The sequence below is a fragment of the Saimiri boliviensis genome, chromosome 1 (assembly GCF_048565385.1).
Source record: "Saimiri boliviensis isolate mSaiBol1 chromosome 1, mSaiBol1.pri, whole genome shotgun sequence".
Classification (NCBI taxonomy): domain Eukaryota; kingdom Metazoa; phylum Chordata; class Mammalia; order Primates; family Cebidae; genus Saimiri; species Saimiri boliviensis.
In genome coordinates, this window is record NC_133449.1 from 144839906 (window position 1) to 144859401 (window position 19496).

General features: G+C 39.1%; 1 protein-coding gene and 1 non-coding gene across 3 annotated transcripts in view; both read left to right on the plus strand.

Annotated features, from left to right (window-relative positions):
- Window positions 1-19496, plus strand: part of AP1G1 (adaptor related protein complex 1 subunit gamma 1) — an 80162-nt gene that overhangs the window by 38543 nt on the left and 22123 nt on the right. For both annotated transcript variants that reach the window (XM_074405868.1, XM_003939948.3), the window contains exons 6-13: window positions 676-752; window positions 5284-5379; window positions 6526-6606; window positions 6797-6895; window positions 9720-9775; window positions 12309-12422; window positions 15089-15229; window positions 17837-17891. In XM_074405868.1, the coding sequence (XP_074261969.1) occupies window positions 676-752; window positions 5284-5379; window positions 6526-6606; window positions 6797-6895; window positions 9720-9775; window positions 12309-12422; window positions 15089-15229; window positions 17837-17891 (719 nt within the window). The remainder of the gene's footprint in view (window positions 1-675; window positions 753-5283; window positions 5380-6525; window positions 6607-6796; window positions 6896-9719; window positions 9776-12308; window positions 12423-15088; window positions 15230-17836; window positions 17892-19496) is intronic.
- LOC120362252 (small nucleolar RNA SNORD71) lies at window positions 12747-12832 on the plus strand. The gene has a single exon (XR_005578209.1). It is a non-coding gene; the product is annotated as a small nucleolar RNA SNORD71 (small nucleolar RNA).

A 19496-nucleotide genomic window follows, 5' to 3' on the forward strand; every position in this document is an offset into this window, starting at 1 on the left:
ATTCTTATTTGAAGTCAGTTAAGTAAGTTCTGAATTAAAGAAAACTCATGTGGCTTAAATGCTAAGAGAAAAAATCGTTTGGTATATTTAATTTTATGAATTCAGTGCTGTGCCCAGAATGCTCAAAATATACTTGTTGAACAACTGAATTATTTAGAGCACTTATTTATTAGTGGAAAATGCTGTGAGATTGTTTTTACTGACTCTGGAGCAAGTAGATTTACTTGGTCATCCACAATTACCCCAGGGTTTTGGTACGTTTTATCTGGAAATTTAAAATCTTATTATGATTTTTGCCTCTTGAATTATCTGTTAGAATGCAGATAATAGCCTATTAATTAAGTATAGAACAGATGATACCTAGCATACGTTGTGAGTATGTTTTTATGGATATTCTCTGATGGAGAGATACACATATTGCTTGTCACTTTTGAATAATTATTTTGGTCGCATAATTGTTGAAAACATTCTAATTTTACTGACTTGGCTGGTATTAAGTCCTCAGGCATCTTAAGTTCCTCCTTTGTATTCACTTCAATGCTTAGATTCTTTGGGGGATTAAAAAGCAAAAGTAGCAACTATCATTTTGGAATTGACCTTCAGGAACTCAAAGCCCTATTCTATAAAATTGAATAATAGCCTCATTTTTAGTTTTACTTTGATCTTTTCTTTCAGGTGTCCTTCACACATCTGTAGTCCTCCTCACAGAAATGTGTGAGCGAAGTCCAGACATGCTTGCGCATTTCAGAAAGGTAGGTGCCATTCTGTATGCCTAAGCCTTCCTTGATTGAAAAATGATTTTCCTGAAAAGTACATGATTTTCTTACTTTTTTTTTTTTTTTTAAAGCAAGCTATGGATCTGAATAAGGGATTTAACCAGCCCTGCTGTGAGGTTGGGCTGGAAGCCAGATTTAGGCATATAAGTAAGAACTGGCACTAGTATAGTGTTTTCCCTTTCATAATAGAAGTCTTCTCTCATTATTGGCAGACCACTAGTCTCACGTGTTTTATCTGCTGTTTTCACATTTGAGTCAGGAAACATAATCTGAGATCAAATTACAAATAGGAATTGTGTATGTGTGTTTTTTATTCTTTTTTTTTTTTGAGTTGGAGTCTTGCTCTGTTGCCAGGCTGGAGTGCAGTGGTGTGATCATGGTTCACTGCATCCTCCGCTTCCCGGGTTCAAGCAATTCTCCTGCCACAGCCTTCTGGGTAGCTGCAGCTACAGATGCACGTCACCACGCCCAGCTAATTTTTTTTTTTTTTTTAGTAGAGATGGGGTTTCACCATGTTGACCAGGGTTTCTTGATCTCTTGAACCTGTGATCCACCCACCTTAGCTTCCCAAAGTGCTGAGATGGCAGGCATGAGCCACCGCACCCAACCTTTTTTTTTTTTTTTTTTTTTTTTAAAGACGAGGTTTTGCTTTTTTTGCCCAGGCCCAGGCTGGAGTGCAATGGCACAATCTTGATCTCGGCACACTGCAACCTCTGCCTCCTGGATTCAAGTGATTCTCCTGCCTCAGCCTCCTGTGTAGCTGGGATTACAGGTGTGTGCCACCATGCCTGACTAATTTTGTGTTTTTAGGAGAGATGGGGTTTCACCGTGTTGTCCAGGCCGCTCTTGAACTCCTGACCTCAGATGATGCCCCTACCTCAGCCTCCCATAGTGCTGTGATTACAGGCCTGAGCCACCACTCCCACCCTGTTTTTTTTTTTTTTTTTTTGAGACAGAGTTTCGCTCTTGTTACCCAGGCTGGAGTGCAGTGGCACAATCTTGGCTCACCACAACCTCCCCCTCCTGGGTTCAGGCAATTCTCCTGCCTCAGCCTCCTGAGTAGCTTGGATTACAGGCACACGCCACTACGCCCAGCTAATTTTTGTATTTTTAGTAGAGACGGGGTTTCACCATGTTGACCAGGATGGTCTCAATCTCTTGACCTCGTGATCCACCCACCTCGGCCTCTCAAAGTGCTGGGATTACAGGCTTGAGCCACCGCGCCCGGCCCTGTTTTTGTTTTTAAATACAATAATTTCTTCTTTTCTCTCCTCCCTTCCCCTCCCCTCCCCTCCCTTCCCGTCTCTCTTCTCCTCATCTCTCCTCTCCTCTGTCTCTCTTCTGTCTCTCTTGTCTCTTGTCTCTTTTTTCTTTACTTTTCAGATGGAGTCTTGCTCTGTCCCCAGGCTGGAGTGCAGTGGCATGAACTCAGCTCACTGCAGCCTCCACCTCCCAGGTTCAAGTGATTGTCTTGCCTCAGTCTCCCGAGTAGCTGGGACTATAGGGGTTTGCCCCCATGCCCAGCTAATTGTTGTATTTTTAGTAGAGGCGGGGTTTCACCATGTTGACCAGGATGGTCGTGATTTCTTGAGCTTGTGATTAGCCTGCCTTGGCCTCCCAAAGTGCTGGGATTACAGATGTGAACCACTGTACCCAGCCTCATTTCTTTCTTTCTTTCTTTTTTTTTTTTTTTAAGGTTAAAACTGTAAAAAATTTTTTTTATTGCCTTTGACCTACTGTTCATTGTAGGCCATTGACTTCTGTGTTGGAAGTCCTAGTTCTCTTAAGTACCCCCTTCTTTCTCTTCTTTTTTTTTAAACTGTATTTTAAAGTGAACATTTCTATTTCTCTACTTAATTTTAGAAGGCAATAGTAAGGAGGAGTCAGAGGAAAACTGTTCTTTGGGTAGTTATATGCATTGAACTGCTTTTATAGGATGCTTGTCATTCCATAAATAGGACTCACTTTGTACTTTAGATCTAGTAAGTGTCTAACAGCAGTTCTTTTTTGACTTTTTTTCCCTTAGATGTTCATGTCTTGATTAAATTATTGTAATATAGTATGAGACCCGTATCTGTCCCTAATGCTTGCTTTGTATGTTTTGTTCCTGTTGTCTGTTTGGAATCCTGCTGTATGTTAGAATGAAAAGGTAAGAATTAACCCTCTTTTAGATGGTGCATGCTGGCATTAGGTCCTTAGTAGCTTTTGTGTATCCATCCACAAATGTGGCTTTTGAAATATACTAATGCTGAAGCTGTGCTTAATACTGTGAGTTATTTGTTCTAGCATTTTTGGCTAACTTCCTAGTCTAGTTTTTGTTTTGTCACTTAAACTCCTGACTCCAAAGTCAGCCTTGGATTTCAGTTGCAGCCTTTCCTGAATTGTAAGCCTTCTTCTCTGTCTTTTCTTTATCTTTACTTGAGAAACTTTGAGCAGTTTTCCAGAGTGACTTTGGTGGTGGCAGTTCCAGATTGGTCTGGAGCTTTGACACAAAGTGCTGCTGCTTTTTGAAGTAGATATTTTAGAACCGTATGTGGGTAACCTCATACTTTAAAAAGCTCAGTATATACTGCTGAGCTTTCAGTTCAGACTTAGAGCTTTTATTTCTCCCTTACCTATACTTAACCTTACATAGATGTTTTGGGATATTAAAAGGAATTTGAGGTAGAGCAGTGGGCACCAACTGATTTTCATGGCTGCAGCCTTTCCCTATGTCCTCTTATTTTGTTTTTCTTGTCATCAGTTTTAATAACTTGCATTTTTGTCTGAAAAATGAAGCTGGGTTCCAAGAATTGTACGCTGAACATTTAGACATCTGTGCTCTGTGGCCCAGGATAATCTTATCTGATGTGCTGCCCTTTTGGCAGTGAATAAAACAATTTCTGAATTTAGTAGCCAATGAAAAAGTGATTTTTCCAAGAAATAAACCAGATTAAAAAAAATAGGGTTATATGTAGTACAAAAAAGCAGACCTTTGGGAAGTATGCAAGATAAGTTTGGTGACTAGTTGGTCTTCATTTTATTACAAAAATATGGATTTAAAGTGGTTTTAAAAGGTATGTTACCTCTACTATAACTTTGTCCATAGTTGACAGATTTAATAAATTTACAGATATCCATGGCTTAGATTTGGAGTTGTCCGCATTACATTTTTGTTAAGGTGACGTGTAAGTCACTTAATTCTGAACTCCTATCGCTAGTTACTTAAATTCATACATACTGGTTTTTCTTGTATTTAGAAGTGGCCTTAACGTTTTGAATGCTTTGAGTGCATGCCTTGGATATATAGTTTGCTTTTTATTTCAATCTTGATCCCCTTTTTGGCTTGGGGAGTAGGTAAGGGACAGAGTCTAAATATAGTGAGGAAAAATAATTGAGTTGCAGCAGAGTTGTAACTAAAATTGCCTGCAAAAGAGATGCAATGCAGTTCACTTTGCACACTTTTTAAATTAATTTTTGATAGCTAAAAATTGAGTTTTTAGTTGGAAGCCTAAAAGGTTTCTATTGTGGCAAGCTTTTTGTTTTAATATGAAGTAGTCAATCAACAGAAATGAAATGAGTGCCAGTATTTAAAACATCTTCAGCTTGGCAATATAATTGCCTTTACTATGTGTTATGACTATAATAAAGTAAAGGTAGGACAGGAAGGAAATTCTGACTATAAGGAATGTATAGTCTCATTGAAAAGATAAGAAAACAGGTCACAAAGCTGTATATATAAATAAGTCCTGAAATTTAAAAGAAATGGTATCGTATGAGTTAAGAATAGGAAGAGGAAATTATGCATGACCTTTATATCTCTTAAGATGAAAGATAATTTTTTCATATGTCTTTTCCATTCGATTAGCATTGTCAGCTTTGGTATTCCTTGTTGTTTGTTGGAAAAGGATATAATTCTCCTATCTTAGGAGAATAGTTTTTTATTTTTCCTCCTCTATTTGGGGCCATATTTTTTTTTGTTTTTTTCTTTTTTTTGAGACGGAGTCTTGCACTGTCACCCAAGCTATAGTGCAGTGGCAGAGTCTTGGTTCGCTGCAATCTCTGTGAGGCCGTATGTTTTAAAGCTATAATTTTAATATCACCAGTGTATTTTGGTGTGATGACATGTTATATGCAAATGTTTGAATGTATGAAAACTGAATACATTTTTGCCACCTAGGCATGTCAAGTTCTACAGAAGTAGAAATGCGGTATGCCCCACAGGCATCCATTTTATCTGGTTCCCATAGGTTTTCTGACCCAGTAGTATTTGTAATATCTTTACATATAACTCTGTCATAAAAAAGTCTGGTTTGTTTTTATCCAGATAATATACATACTGCTTGTTGAACATTGGCCTAAGTTACTCCTAAGTTTATCAAACATCTACAGTATGCTAGTATATTAAATCAGTAGAATTTGCTTGGACTCAGACCTTTACACCCTTTTTCTAAACCAAAGGACCTGTTTATTCATGAGACATTATTTAATATTCACTGTTTTTTTGATGCTTCTTTCTTCTCTGCAGCTTGTGCCCCAATTAGTTCGTATTTTAAAGAACCTCATCATGTCCGGATATTCACCAGAACATGATGTTTCTGGTATCAGTGACCCCTTTCTGCAGGTGAGGTTGTGAAAGAAAGTTTTAAATAAATGTTACATGAATCTAGTATCTTTTAAGTAGACCATTTTCTTCCTCTTAAGTTTGTGTTGAGTAGAAATTTGGTAGTTGATTGATGAATTATATTAACAAATGAATAGTGACACAATTCTATATTAGATTAAGAGGATAAAATTACAGAGTTTGTGTGTGTGGTGTGTTTTTTTTTTTCCTTTGAGACAAAGTCTTGCTCTGTCACTCAGGCTGGAGTGCAGTGGCACAATCTTGGCTGCGTGCAACCTCAACCTCCCAGGCTCAAATGATCCTCCCAAGTAACTATGATTTCAGGTGCATGCTAACCATGCCTGGCTCGTTTTTGTTTGTTTTCTAGAGACAGGGTTTTGCCATGTTGCCCAGGCTGGTCTCAAACTCCTGGCCTCAAGCAGCCCTCCCGCTTCAGCCTCTGAAATTACTGGAATTACAGGCAAGAGCCACTGTGCCCCACTTTTAATTTTTTTAAAGTGTAATTTTGACTATTACACTTTTAATAGTCAAAATTATTTACTATTTGAATTATTATTATTATTTTTTTTGAGACGGAGTTTCGCTCTTGTTACCCAGGCTGGAGTGCAATGGCACGATCTCGGCTCACCGCAACCTCCGCCTCCTGGGGTCAGGCAATTCTTCCTGCCTCAGCCTCCTGAGTAGCTGGGATTACAGGCACGTGCCACCATGCCCAGCTAATTTTTTGCACTTTTTTTTAGTAGAGACGGGGTTTCACCATGTTGACCAGGATGGTCTCGATCTCTCGACCTCGTGATCCACCCGCCTCGGCCTCCCAAAGTGCTGGGATTACAGGCTTGAGCCACCGCGCCCGGCCTACTATTTGAATTATTAATATACTGTAGCTCTGCAGGTGGTAGTATCCTTTAGCTGTGGAGTGCTGAAGTATGGATTGTCTTACAATAACTTTATTAGATGTAGAAGCATATAAAGCTTCTCAAAAGAAATGTTTTCAATTCTTCTCTTTGTTTTTTGTCCATTTCTGATATGAAGAAATGGCTCCAAATGAAGTTTTAAGACTTCATTTAGTTATTTGAATTTCATACCAAGTGAGATTTCTTTGTGTGAGATATACTTTGTTGACATTTCTCATATTTTGCACATTAGGTACGAATTTTACGGTTATTAAGAATTTTAGGACGAAATGATGATGATTCAAGTGAAGCTATGAATGATATATTAGCACAGGTGAGTAGACCAAACTTAAGTATTTATTTTATTTTTGCAGTGAGTAGAATAATTTTGGTCATATGGAGCAGTTTTTATTTGTGTTTCCTCATTCATAGCTGTAATCACGAAATGCCTCTTGTTACTTGTGGATATTTTTTGGAAGCATTGTTTTTATCACTTATGTACTGCCCTCGATATGTCTTTTCAGGTTGCCACTAATACAGAGACTAGTAAAAATGTAGGAAATGCTATTCTTTATGAAACGGTTTTGACTATCATGGATATTAAGTCAGAGAGTGGATTGCGAGTAAGTCTTTTTAAATCTTTTCTCCCTCCCTAAATGTTTCATTTAGAATGGTTGACTTGGACTTGAGTACTTCAGAATTGTATTCCATTTGGATCTCGACTTTAAGAAAGAATGATGCAAAATGGAGAATGCTGGATTTTTGGTATCTGAACTACCATTCCTTCCCACTGAAGCTTAACATTGATTATATAAGCTTTGGGAGATCTTAGGTGTAGCAATATATAATGAATATATTTGTCATAGCATTGGTGATGTTAACCTTGATCATTTGGTTGAGGTGATGTCTACTGGGTCTTTCTACTGTGAAGTTATTATTTTTTGCTTTGTAATAAAAAATATTTTGGGAGATATTTTGAGACTGTAAACATGCTATTCTCAGACTTTTACCTTTCAGTTTTAGTATCCACCAGAGGATCTTGCCCACAACAATTATTAGGATGGTATTCTAATGACAGTTTTCCATTTCCCTCATTTTTTCCTCATTAAATAATTGGAATTCTTCTATAAAGAGAAGTTGTCCCTTCTCCCTTATGAATGGATTCATTCTATCATTTATTAATATTAGAATTGTTGGCCCTTAGCCTTGTAAAAAACAAATGTACTAAATAGAGTATAATATTTGTGTAGAGTTCTTTTTGTTGGTAGCATTGTATTGTCTAGTCAGACAACCAGAGTAACTTAGGTTAAGTTCTTTCCTTCTCCCCACCTTCCAAGCAAAATGGTAGCATACCATATATATTGTTCTGCACCGTACTTCATTCACCTAACATTATCTTGGAGCCATTTCCAAATTCATGTCTAGAAATAAGTCTTGTTCCTTTTTTCTTAATTGTGATAAAATATACATAACATAAAATTTACCATTTTAAGCATTTTTAAGTGTACAGTTCAGTTAGTACGTTAGTATACTCATCTTGTTGTGTAACCAGTACCATCATTTATCTCTAGAACTTTTTTGTCTTCTTAAACTCTGTATCCACTAAACAATAAATCTCCATGCCCTAACTACCTCTAGTCCCCAAATGGTTTTTTTTACTCTTTAATCTTACACAGTCATTCAACACTTCACTTATTTTTTGTTTTGTTATAGGGACAGGGTTTCTCTCTGTTGCTCAGGCTGATCTTGAACTCCTGGCCTCAAGCAGTCTTCCCATGTCAGCCTCCCGAGTAATGTCCATCTCCAACATTTCACTTCTGACACCATACGTGTTGGGGCTATTTCCCTATACATCAAGCAGTTTTCTAGTGGATACCAGCTGGATATCCTCTAATTGAATTCAATTCTGACACTGTCTCCCTGGAGATAGTGTCACATCCCACAGTTTGAGGGCACAGTCCCACAAGACTGATCCTCCAAATTCAGATGCCAGTTCCAAGCTCAGGTTGTGACCTATGCCTCTGACCAACTAGCTGTAAGTCAGGATTCCCACAGCTCCCTCTTCAGGTTTGGTTAGTTTGCCAGAATGGCTAACAGAACTCAGGGAAACACTTTACTTATGCTTGCTGGTTTGTTATAAAGAATATAGATGAACAACCAGATGGAAGAGATGCATAGGGCAAGGCATAATGGGAGGGGGTCAGGAGCTTCCATACCCTCTCCAGATGTGCTGCCCTCCAGAAAAGTCAACATGTTCAGCTATCTGGAAGCTCCTCTGAACCCTGTCCATTTGGGATTTTTGGAGGCCTCATTACGAAGACATGAATAATTAAATCATCAGTGATCAGCTTAACCTTTAGCATCTCTCCTCTCTCCAGGGTTGGGGGATAGGACTGAAAGTTTCAACCCTCTAATCTCATGGTTGTTCTCCTGGCAACCAGTCACCATTCTGAGGCTATCGTAGGAGTCCATTGAGAGTCACATCATTGGGACTAAAGAAGCTATTATCAGGAAATTCCGGGGGATTTAGGAGTTGTATGCCAGGAAATGGGGACAAAAAACAAAGATGTATTTCACCGTATCACAGTACCTCATAGAAGTGGAATCATTTGGCATTTATCCTTTTAATAAATAGATTGTCTTATTTCATTTAACATAATGTCTTCAAGGTTGCTTCATGTTGAACCATGTTTCATAATGCATTCTGTCTTAATGGCTGCGTGATATTCCATTGCATAGGTGTGCCATAGTATAATTAGCAGATTTGCTCTTCATGGAGTTTTAGGGTTTCTCCTATCATTTGCAGTTATCAGTAGAGCGATAGTAGACTTTTGTCTGTATGTACAGTTGTTTATCAGTTCCTAAAAGTAAAATTGTTAAAGCAGAGAATTCATTTTAAATACAGTTATTGCCAGATTTCCCTCTAAAGAAGCTGTACTAATAATGTTCTTTCACTAACAGAACAATATCAAAGCATTAAAATGACCTTTCAGCACTTACTTTTAGAACATGATTTTAAGGGTTTGCCTTTAGATTAGATTTTTTTTTTTCTTTGAGACAGAGTCTCACTTCATTGCCCAGGCTGGAGTGCAGTGGTGTGATCTGAGCTCACTGCACCCTCTGCTTCCAGGTTCAAGTGATTCTCCTGCCTCAGCCTCCTAAGTAGTAGGTGTGCACCATGATGCCCAGCTAATTTTTGTATTTTTAGTAGAGATGGGGTTTTATCATGTTGGCTAGGCTAACCTTGAACCCCTGACCTCGTGATCTGCCTGCCTCGCCTCCTAAAGTGCTGGGATTTCAGGCATGAGCCACTGCACCTGGCTCCATTTTTTTTTTTTTTGGCTAGCAGTCTGTGAAGCACCAGAGGCCAGGAAGTGATCCTCTAAAGTCAGGAAACAATATAAAACTTTCTTTTCCTAAGTTTCAGCCTATGCTATTTCTCTTTAGGTCCTAGCCATAAATATCTTGGGTCGTTTCTTATTGAACAATGACAAGAATATTAGGTAAGTCAACTGAAATATGTCGTTTATCTTGGATATTATAAGTCCAGTATTTCAAGAGTGTTTTTGCTCAAGATTGTAAGTCGCATATCTAGAACTTTTAGCTCAGAATTTATATGTTTTTCTGGTCTTAAAACTACAGTTTTGTAAAGAACTTGAGGATTTGTCTCACGGCATATATTCCTATTTGTTCTGTTAATCGGGAGTCAGCAGAATTTTTCTGTGAAGGGTTGGATGGTAAATATTTCAGTCTTTGTGGGCCACGGAGTCTTTGGTAACTACTCACCTCTGCCCCTTTGCATGAAATTAGCCATAGACAATATGTAAGTGATGCGTGTGACTTTGTGCAATGAAATTGATTTACCTCAAACTTTGGAACTAGTAGGAAAAAAATATTTTGATGTACAAAAACAGCAGAGAGCTGGATTTTACAGATGGGCTGTAGTTTGTTGGCCTCTGCTCTAAATTAAGAAAAATGTAACATTTCAGGCAGCAAATCTGGAATGTCTTTGTGAACTCCAGCTAGTTTATTAGGTAAATGAATTGATCAGTATTGGCTTTTATTTTGTTATTTTCCTGTATGTAGTATGTATTCCTGCTTGCCTGTTTTTCTAATCAGGAGGAATTTTTCTTATATTAAACATGAAAAGACATGGAAGCTGGGCACAGTGGCTCACGCCTGTAATCCCAGCAGTTTGGGAGGCTGAAATGGGAGGATCATGAGGTCAGGAGTTTGAGACCAGCCTGGGCAACATGGTAAAACCCCATCTCTGCAGAAAAATACGAAAATGAGGTCGGGCGCGGTGGCTCAAGCCTGTAATCCCAGCACTTTGGGAGGCCGAGGCGGGTGGATCACGAGGTCAACAGATCGAGACCATCCTGGTCAACATGGTGAAACCCCGTCTCTACTAAAAATACAAAAAATCAGCTGGGCATGGTGGCGCATGCCTGTAATCCCAGCTACTCAGGAGGCTGAGGCAGGAGAATTGCCTGAACCCAGGAGGCGGAGGTTGCGGTGAGCCGAGATCGTGCCATTGCACTCCAGCCTGGGTAACAAGAGCGAAACTCCGTCTCAAAAAAAAAAAAAAAAAAAAAAAGGAAAATACAAAAATGAGCTAGGTGGTGTGGTGGTATGCACCTGTACTCCCAGGTACTCATGAGGCTCAGGTGGGAGGATTACCTGCACCTGGGTGGTTGAAGCTGCAGTGAGCCATGATCATGCCACTGTACTCTAGTCTAGGGTGACAGAGTAAGACCCTGTTTTTTTTGTTTTTTGTTTTTTGTTTTTTTTTTCCGTGAGACGGAGTTTCACTCGTTGCCCAAGCTGGAGTGCAGTGGCGCAATGGTTCAAGTGATTCTCTCGCCTCAGCCTCCCAAGTAGGTGGGATTACAGGCACGTGCCACTACATCCAGCTTACTTTTTTGTATTTTTAATAGAGATGGGGTTTCATCATGTTGGCCAGGGTGATCTCCAACTCCTTACCTCAGGTGATCCGTTCCTCACCAACTCCTTACCTCAGGTGATCCGCTCCTCCTGGCCTCCCAAAGTGCTGGGATTACAGGCGTGAGCCACCGCACCTGGCCGAGACACTGTTTCAAAAAATAAAAAAGATGTGGAAATAATTATTGTGGGACTCTGAATTAATCTTCTCTTTCTAAAGAATACTTGGATTGCCAGGTGCGGTGGCTCACACTTGTAATCCTAGCACTTTGGCAGATTAAGGTGGGAGGAACACTTGAGCCTAAGAGTTTGGGGACCACATCTCTATTAAAAAATAAATACATAAAATTTTAAAACACTAAAATTAAAAGTTAAACACTTGGATTTTAAACTCAAAATTTTTATAGAGACAGTTTTGGTACCAGTATCAAAAGCAGTGAAAACTCAAATGGTAAAATTAAAACAATTTCCTCTTGCATTTTGGGGCTAAGGCAGCCTTAAAACACATACTATATGCTCTTTTTGTTTTAATATTTGGAAAAATTTAATTGAGTCAGAGGCTTTTGTTTTATTTATTTAATTAATTTTTTTTTTTCGAGACAGGATCTTGCTCTGTCACCCAGGCTGGAGTGCAGTGGCATGATCTCAGTCTATTGTAACCTCTGCCTCCCAGGTTCAAGCAGTTACCATGCCTCATCCCCCTAAGTAGCTGGGACTACAGGCACCCACCATCCACGTGTCCGGCTAATTTTTGTATTTTTAGTTGAGACAGTGTTTTGCCATGTTGGCCAGTCTGGTCTTGATCTCCTGACCTCAGGTATCTGTCTGCCTCTGCCTCCCACAGTGCTGGGATTACAGGCATGAGCCACCATGCCTGACCTACTTTTAGAATTTAAATGGACTCAGCCATGAATGCATATCTAAAAAATCCAAAGCTTTTCCTGGGTGCCACTATTTTAGATTATGGTATCTGTTACACCTTTAAAATGTATGCTTTCTCTTATCCATTAGACATCTTTCTTCTTCTTATTTAAACAGAGAAAAACTGTCCTGAATTTTACATTTTAACTCTGATTTTGCAACTGTTTCATCTAGATACGTGGCTTTGACATCTTTGCTGAAGACTGTGCAGACAGATCATAATGCAGTACAGAGGCACAGAAGCACAATTGTGGATTGTCTTAAAGATTTAGATGTCTCCATAAAACGGTAACAAACTGAGAGCCTTAGTCTAGTGCTTTTGGAAAATTGAATGACAAACAGATTATTGATAATTCTGTGCCCTCGCCATGTAATACTTTGTTATAGTTTTCAGAGCAAGAGTGTTGACGTTTATGTATGTAGTCATTGTGTTCCCAGATGGTCTCTGCTCAGTGAATCCTTTTTCAGAAAGGATTGGCAGGGAGAAGTTTAGGTTAGTAAAGGAGGCCAATAAGAATGCTTAAGTGCACACTGAAGTTGTCCTTGACTCTTTAATAAATGTAACAGGCACAGATAAGCTAGGCAAAAGTTTACCTTACAGGTACTGTGCTTCGTGTGTTGGAGGATGAAAGTATGGAGTGATCCATCGGCTAAGTGTCTTATCACAATGCTGACACTCAAATTGCTGACAGCACACATTTTTCACAGTACTAATGCCCCAGGATCTTGAAGGCAGCATGTTTCTTAGAACAGTGCATCTTGAAATGAATGCTAGGCAGCAGATAGCACTCTCAAAAAGCATAAATCTTGTCCCTCAATGGAATAATTCTACTGGATCTCCTCTTAGACCTGTAGATGTTTGTATAACCTAGCTGAAGTTGCCTCAGTGAACTTCTTGTTGTATGTTCAAACCTAAAACAATGTATATTTAAAATGGTCTCTGAAACCATTCAGTTAACAAACATTTATTGATGCTGAGTTCCTTTGATTTGCACAGCACAGGTACAAATAAAAGGTGCTAAGTGCTTGAGCAATCTAAAGATAAGACCTAGACTTAATAATGCCAACTTTTTATGTACTGCTTTGCAAAGGATTTTATACACACCGTCTCAGTGGGTTCTCAGAGCAAGCCAATGAGGGAGCTTAGGCAACTACTTCTATCCTTAGTTAACAGATTAGTTAAAATTCAGTCCCACAGGGATCAAATGACTTAACCTAAACCTTAATCCTTGTCAGGGGCAGTCCTGGGAATAGATATTAGCCTTCTGACTCTTTTTGTTGTTTTTCTATAGCTTATTAATGGAGTGTGAATTTCAAAAGAAGTGAAACCTGTGCCTCTTTGACAGGATATATAACAGTAAGAGCTCAGACTCTGGAGCTAGACTGCCTCATTTCATATTCTAGCTCTGCCTTTAATAGGCTGGGTTAAATTGCTTAAACTTTCAGTGCCTCAACTGCCTCACATGTAAAATGCAGATAGAAGGGCAATCACTTCATAGGGTTATACAGGATAAATTGAATTAATATATGTAAATTATATAAGCACTATATAAGAGTTTCTGTATCTAAAGATGGAATTTTTGCTGCTTATATGTTAGCTAGGATGAAAAAGTATCTTCTACTTGTTAATTTTTTTTTTCTTTTTTCTTTTCTTTTCTTTTTTTTTTTTTTTTTGAGATGGACTCTTGCTTGTGTCGCCCAGGCTCGAGTGCAGTGGCACCATCTCGGCTCACTGCAACCTCTGCCTCATTCTCTGGTCTCAGCCTCTCAAGTACCTGGGATCACAGGTGCGCACCACCACACCTGACTAATTTTTATAGTAGAGACGGCGTTTTGCCATGTTGTCCAGTCTGGTCTCTTAACTCCTGACCTCAGGCGATCCGCCCGACTCAGCCTCCCAGAGTGCTGGGATTACAGATGCAAGCCACTGTGCCCAGCCTAAATTGTTTTGAAAGTTAGTGTACATGTGGTGTTTGGTATTATTGACCAAATATGGAAAGACGCATATAGTAACCCTATAGCTTTTATATGTTAAACATTCCTGTTTTTAACTTCATTGCCAACTTTGAATAGGCAGTTATAGAAACACTTATTTGTCCTCACAGCACATGCCATTTTTTTTCTTTCTCATGGCCCTCATTTTCCCTTTGAAAAAAAATTTTTTTAAAAAAATTGAGATAGAGTCTGGCTCTATTGCCCAGGCTGGAGTGCAGTGGCACAACGTTGGCTCACTACAACCTTTGTCTCCCAGATTCAAGCAATTCTCCTGCGTTGGCCTCCCAAGTAGGTGGGACTACAGGTGCCCACTACCATGCTTGGCTAATTTTTGTATTTTCACTACTGAAGGGGTTTCACCATGTTGGCTAGGCTGGTCTCAAACTCCTGACCTCAGGTGATCCACCCACCTTGGCCTCCCAAAGTGCCAAGATTACAGGTGTGAGCCACTGTGCCCTGCCTTGATTTTGTTCTTAATTTGAATTTTCTGCATACCTTTTGATACAAATTATGTTAGATTTATCTTTGGACAGAGTGGGGTGTAATAAAAGTAGAATATGGTGACTTAATATGTCACATTTTTAAGGAATAAGGCAGATAGGTATTATTATTGAGTAATACATTTGTTTCCTTCTTTTTGAGACTCTTAGGTATTCTAACTTCCACCTTTATAGAACAGCTTGTTGAACCCAAACTGCATGTTTGGACATTAGTGGTATATCTCATGGGGACTTTTGAAGAAAAATATTGCATGAAGATTCAAAATACTAAAACTAAATTTGATTACATAAGAATATATCTCCTTGGTTATCTTGTTTGCAAAGATTGAGATCACAAGATTGTGCAAGGTTGTTGGCACATCTGGCACTGCTTTGGTGTTCACAGAGTGCATACCTGGGTCTTTGTTTCATTCCCACTATAAATTTCCTAACTTGTTTTTAATTTTTCCCTACTGCAAGGCGTGCAATGGAGTTGAGTTTTGCCCTGGTAAATGGGAATAATATCCGAGGCATGATGAAAGAATTACTTTATTTTCTGGATTCATGTGAGCCAGAATTTAAAGCAGACTGTGCATCTGGAATCTTTCTTGCTGCAGAAAAGTAAGATTTAATTTTTATCTTTATTGGTAAAGGATGGTTGGAACTTTCTGAAAATGTCTTTAAAACATGGAGAAACTACTGTAAATTTGTTTAAAACATGTAACATTTATTTTAAGCTCTGAACTATAAATTGGCTTGGAGAAGGCTATTATAGCCAGCATTTAAATATGCTGAAACCAAAAAAATTCTACACTTTTATGAAATCCTCTCTTTTACCTGTTTTTAACCTCTGATCTATGATGCTGCCTTTTTTTTTTTTTTTTTTTTTTTAAGACGGAGTCTCACTCTGTCGCCAGGCTGGAGTGCAGTGGCATGATCTTGGCTCACTGCAGCCTCTGTCTCCCAGGTGCAAGTGATAGCCTCCTGAGCAACTGAGACTATAGGCGCACACCACCATGTCCAGCTAATTTTTTGCATTTTTAGTAGAGAGAGGGTTTTACCATGTTGGCCAGGATGGTCTCCATCTCTTGACCTCGTGATCTGCCTGCGTCAGCCTCACAAAGTCCTGGGATTACAGGTGTCAGCCACCGTGCCCGGCCCCTCCCCCCCCCTTTTTTTTTGTGACAGGGTCTCACTTTGTCACCTAGGCTGGAGTGCAGTGGTACATTCTCAACTCATTGCAACCTTGACCTCTCAGGTTCAGGGGATCCTCCTGCCTCAGCTCCTCCAAGTAGCTGAGATTACAGGCTTGTGTTACCACACTCTGCTAATTTGTTTTTTTGTGTGCTTTTGTTTTTGTTTTTGTTTTTGTTTTGTTTTGTTTTGTTTGTTTGTTTGGAAAAACATGGGGTTTCACCATGTTGTCCAGACTGGTCTACGAACTCCTCGAATCAAGCAATCTGCCTGCCTCGGCCTCCCAAAGTGCTGGGATTACAGGCATGACCTACCGTGCCTGGCCAGTGATGCTGTTTTCTTCTTCTTTTTTTTTTTTCACAGATGATTCTTCATCGTTCAACTTGAACGATGCTGTTTTAATAAAGGGAATAGAAAAGTTACAACATTTGAATTGCAGTTCTATGCAGAATTTTGAGGTAGTACCTTATTATTTTAGTAGTACAGCTATTCTTTCCACTCTGAATTTAAGGAAACAAGTTTTTTGTCCTAATGTTGTTGTCTTGGTCTGAGAACAATCCCTTTTTTTCTTTTTTTCTTTATCCTCTCCTGCCCTGACTGATTCCATTTTCTGTGAAACTGAAGACAAATCTCATTTCTCAGCTTAGCATCTATTACTGCAATATATATATATATATATTTAAGACGAAGTCTCTCTCTTTTGCCCAGGCTGGAGTGCAATAGTGACATCTCAGCTCACTGTAGCCTCCACCTCCCAGGCTCAAGTGATTGTCGTACCTCAGCCTCCTGAGTAGCTGGGACTCCAGGCATGCACTACCATGCCCAGCTAACTTTTTTCCTTTTTTGGAGGATGGAGTTTCACTCTGTTGCTAGGCTGGAGTATAGTGGAGCAATCTTGGCTCATGAAACCTCTGCCTCCCGGGTTCAAATGATTCTTTTGCCTCAGCCTCCCGAGTAGCTGGGACTACAGGTGCGTGCCACCACGTCCAGCTAATTTTTGTATTTTTAGTAGAGATGGAGTTTCACTGTGTTGGCCAGGTTGGTCTCGATCTCTTGGCCTTGTGATCTGCTTGTCATGGCCTACTAAAGTGCTGGATTACAGGCGTAAGCCACCTCGCCTGGCCTCTTACTGCAATCTTATGGAAAACATCTGGGTTTAACTGCATACCCTCTTTTTTTTTTGTTTTCTTCAGTTTTAGAGATGGGGTCTTACTCTCACCCTGCTGGAGGGTAGTGGCCCAGTCATAGCTTACTGCATCCTGGACTTCTGGGCTTAAGCCATCCTTCCGCTTCAGCCTCCTGAGTAGCTGGGACTATAGGTGCAAATCATCGTGCACCACTGATTTTTAAATTTTTGTTTTGTAAAGATGGGGTCTTGCTGCATTGCCCAGGCTTGTCTGGAACTCCTGGCCTCCAGCAGTCCTCCCTCCTTGGCCTCCCAAAGTACTGGGATTATAGACATGAGCCAACAAAGTCAGCTGACTGTATACCATTTTATCGCTCTTTGAAATAGCATTTGCTGCTAGATTTGAAGATGAAATGTTTCCAGATATAGTCAATTATCCAGGGAACCAAGGAAAGACTGTAGGACAGAATTTTTTTTTCCTTTTCCTTTTCCTTTCCTCTCCCCTCTCCCCTCTCCCCTCTCCTCCCTTCTCCCCTTCCCTTTCCTCTCTCCTTTCCCTTTTTCTTTTTCCCTTCCTTTCCTTTTTCCTTTCCTTTTTTTTCTTCTTTTGCTGGTTCACTGTAGCCTCAACCTTCCAGGTTCAGGCAATCCTCACACCTCAGCCTCCCAGAGTAGCTGGACTCTTGGCACCTGCCATCACACCCAGCTAATTTTTGTATTTTTTGTAGAGACTGAATTTCACCATGTTGCCCAGGCTGGTCTTGATCTCCTGAACTTAAACGATCTCCCACCTCGGCCTCTCAAAATGCTGGAGGTGTGAGTCGCCCTGCCCGGCCAGGATTTTCCACAGTCACTGAATATAGTGTATTTTACTGGTTCCAACTGTCCCTTTCCATTGTTTTTTTCAGGTATGCACCTTCCAAACGGTGGCATATAGACACAATTATGCGTGTTTTGACGACGGTAAGTAGCTTTTTTCAGGCATCATATACAAAGTGCTGGGATATATTGATAAATGGAGCATACACATCCTTTGTTATCGTGAGGTTTATGTTCTAGTAAGGAGGTAAGAAATTCGCAAGTAAATAGGTAACATAATTTCAGTTAGGAATAAATGCCATAAAGAAAAAGCAAAAGCAGCATGGAGGGAATATAATGATGGCAGGTTAGGGCCAAGTATTGTAGATTAGAGTAGTCAGGGAGGTCTCTCAGAGGAGATAACGTTTGAGTAGAGACCTTAGAGACATGAGGTGCCAGGCATCCAGCGATTTCAAGGAATAGTGTATCATATGGAAGGAACAGTAAGTGCAAAGACCTGAGGCAAGAACAAGCATGACTTGCATGGAGAGCAACAGGAAGGCAAGTGAAGCCCTAAAGTGAGAGAGGCAGAGAATGGTAGAATGGATGTCAGAGACATAAGCAGGGGCCAGACTGTGTAGGCCTCATAGGCGTTTGCATTTTATTTTAGTTTTTAAAATTTTTAAATTTTTTTGGTTTTTTTTGGGAGTTTGCATTTTATTTAGAATATGTTAGGAAGCTATTGCAGGGTTTTGAATGGGTAAAGTTATTCAGGATTTGAGATCCTGTTTTGGACAGGATCTTTTCTTTGGCATTCTTGCAGTAATTTGGGGTTTCTGTGTTTATTATTCAATTAGTAGGCAAGGAAGGATTAGATATTTTAAGAGTAAAATTGAAAATGCAATGACATGTAAAGAAAACAATCATTTCCATCTAATTATGTCACTAGAAGTAGATACTGTAAAGGAAAAGTCACAAATTTAACCACATTAAAATTAAAAACTTGAATAGCATAAAGGGGAACAGTACAAATTTAAAAGGCAAATTAACAACTAGGGGAAAACATTGTTAACATAGGACAGCATATTATTTTAAATCTATGAATAATTTACAATAAATAGGAAATACTAATGGAATAATTGGTATTTGAACAGGCAATTCATGAAGAAAGAAGTGGCTAATTAACATTTGAAATAAAAATTTTATTAGTAAAGAAATAAAGTAAAAGTGAGGTATCATTTTTCACATTTCATATTTTTTAATCTAATTCCCAGTGTTAGAAAATAGAGAAATAGGTGTACTCTTCACTTTATGGGAGTATAGGATGATCCCATCTTGTTACTATGCAATTTGGTAGCATATAGCAAAAATCTTAAATTGTACCCTTTGATTCATTAATTCAATTTTTAAGACTTTAGCCTGAAAATAGGACAAATAAACAAAAATGTAAAAGTATTCATCCTAATCTTGTTTGTAATAGGAGAAGACTGGAAACAACTAGTAGTCTCCAAGGGGGGATTAAATAAATTATGAAACATCTGTAAGGAGGGAATGAATGATACCGTTGAAATTATGACTTATATGTGTGTGTTGACATCTATAAATTATGACTTATATGTGTATGTATTTGTTGCTGTGGAATTTTCTCTGGGGCATACTCGTTTTTTAGTTTACTTACAATGAATTAACTTGGTAAAAGGTTAAAAGTTAATAAATTTGATTAACGGTAAAAATTATAATCTAACAAAATGTAATGAACATAATGATGAA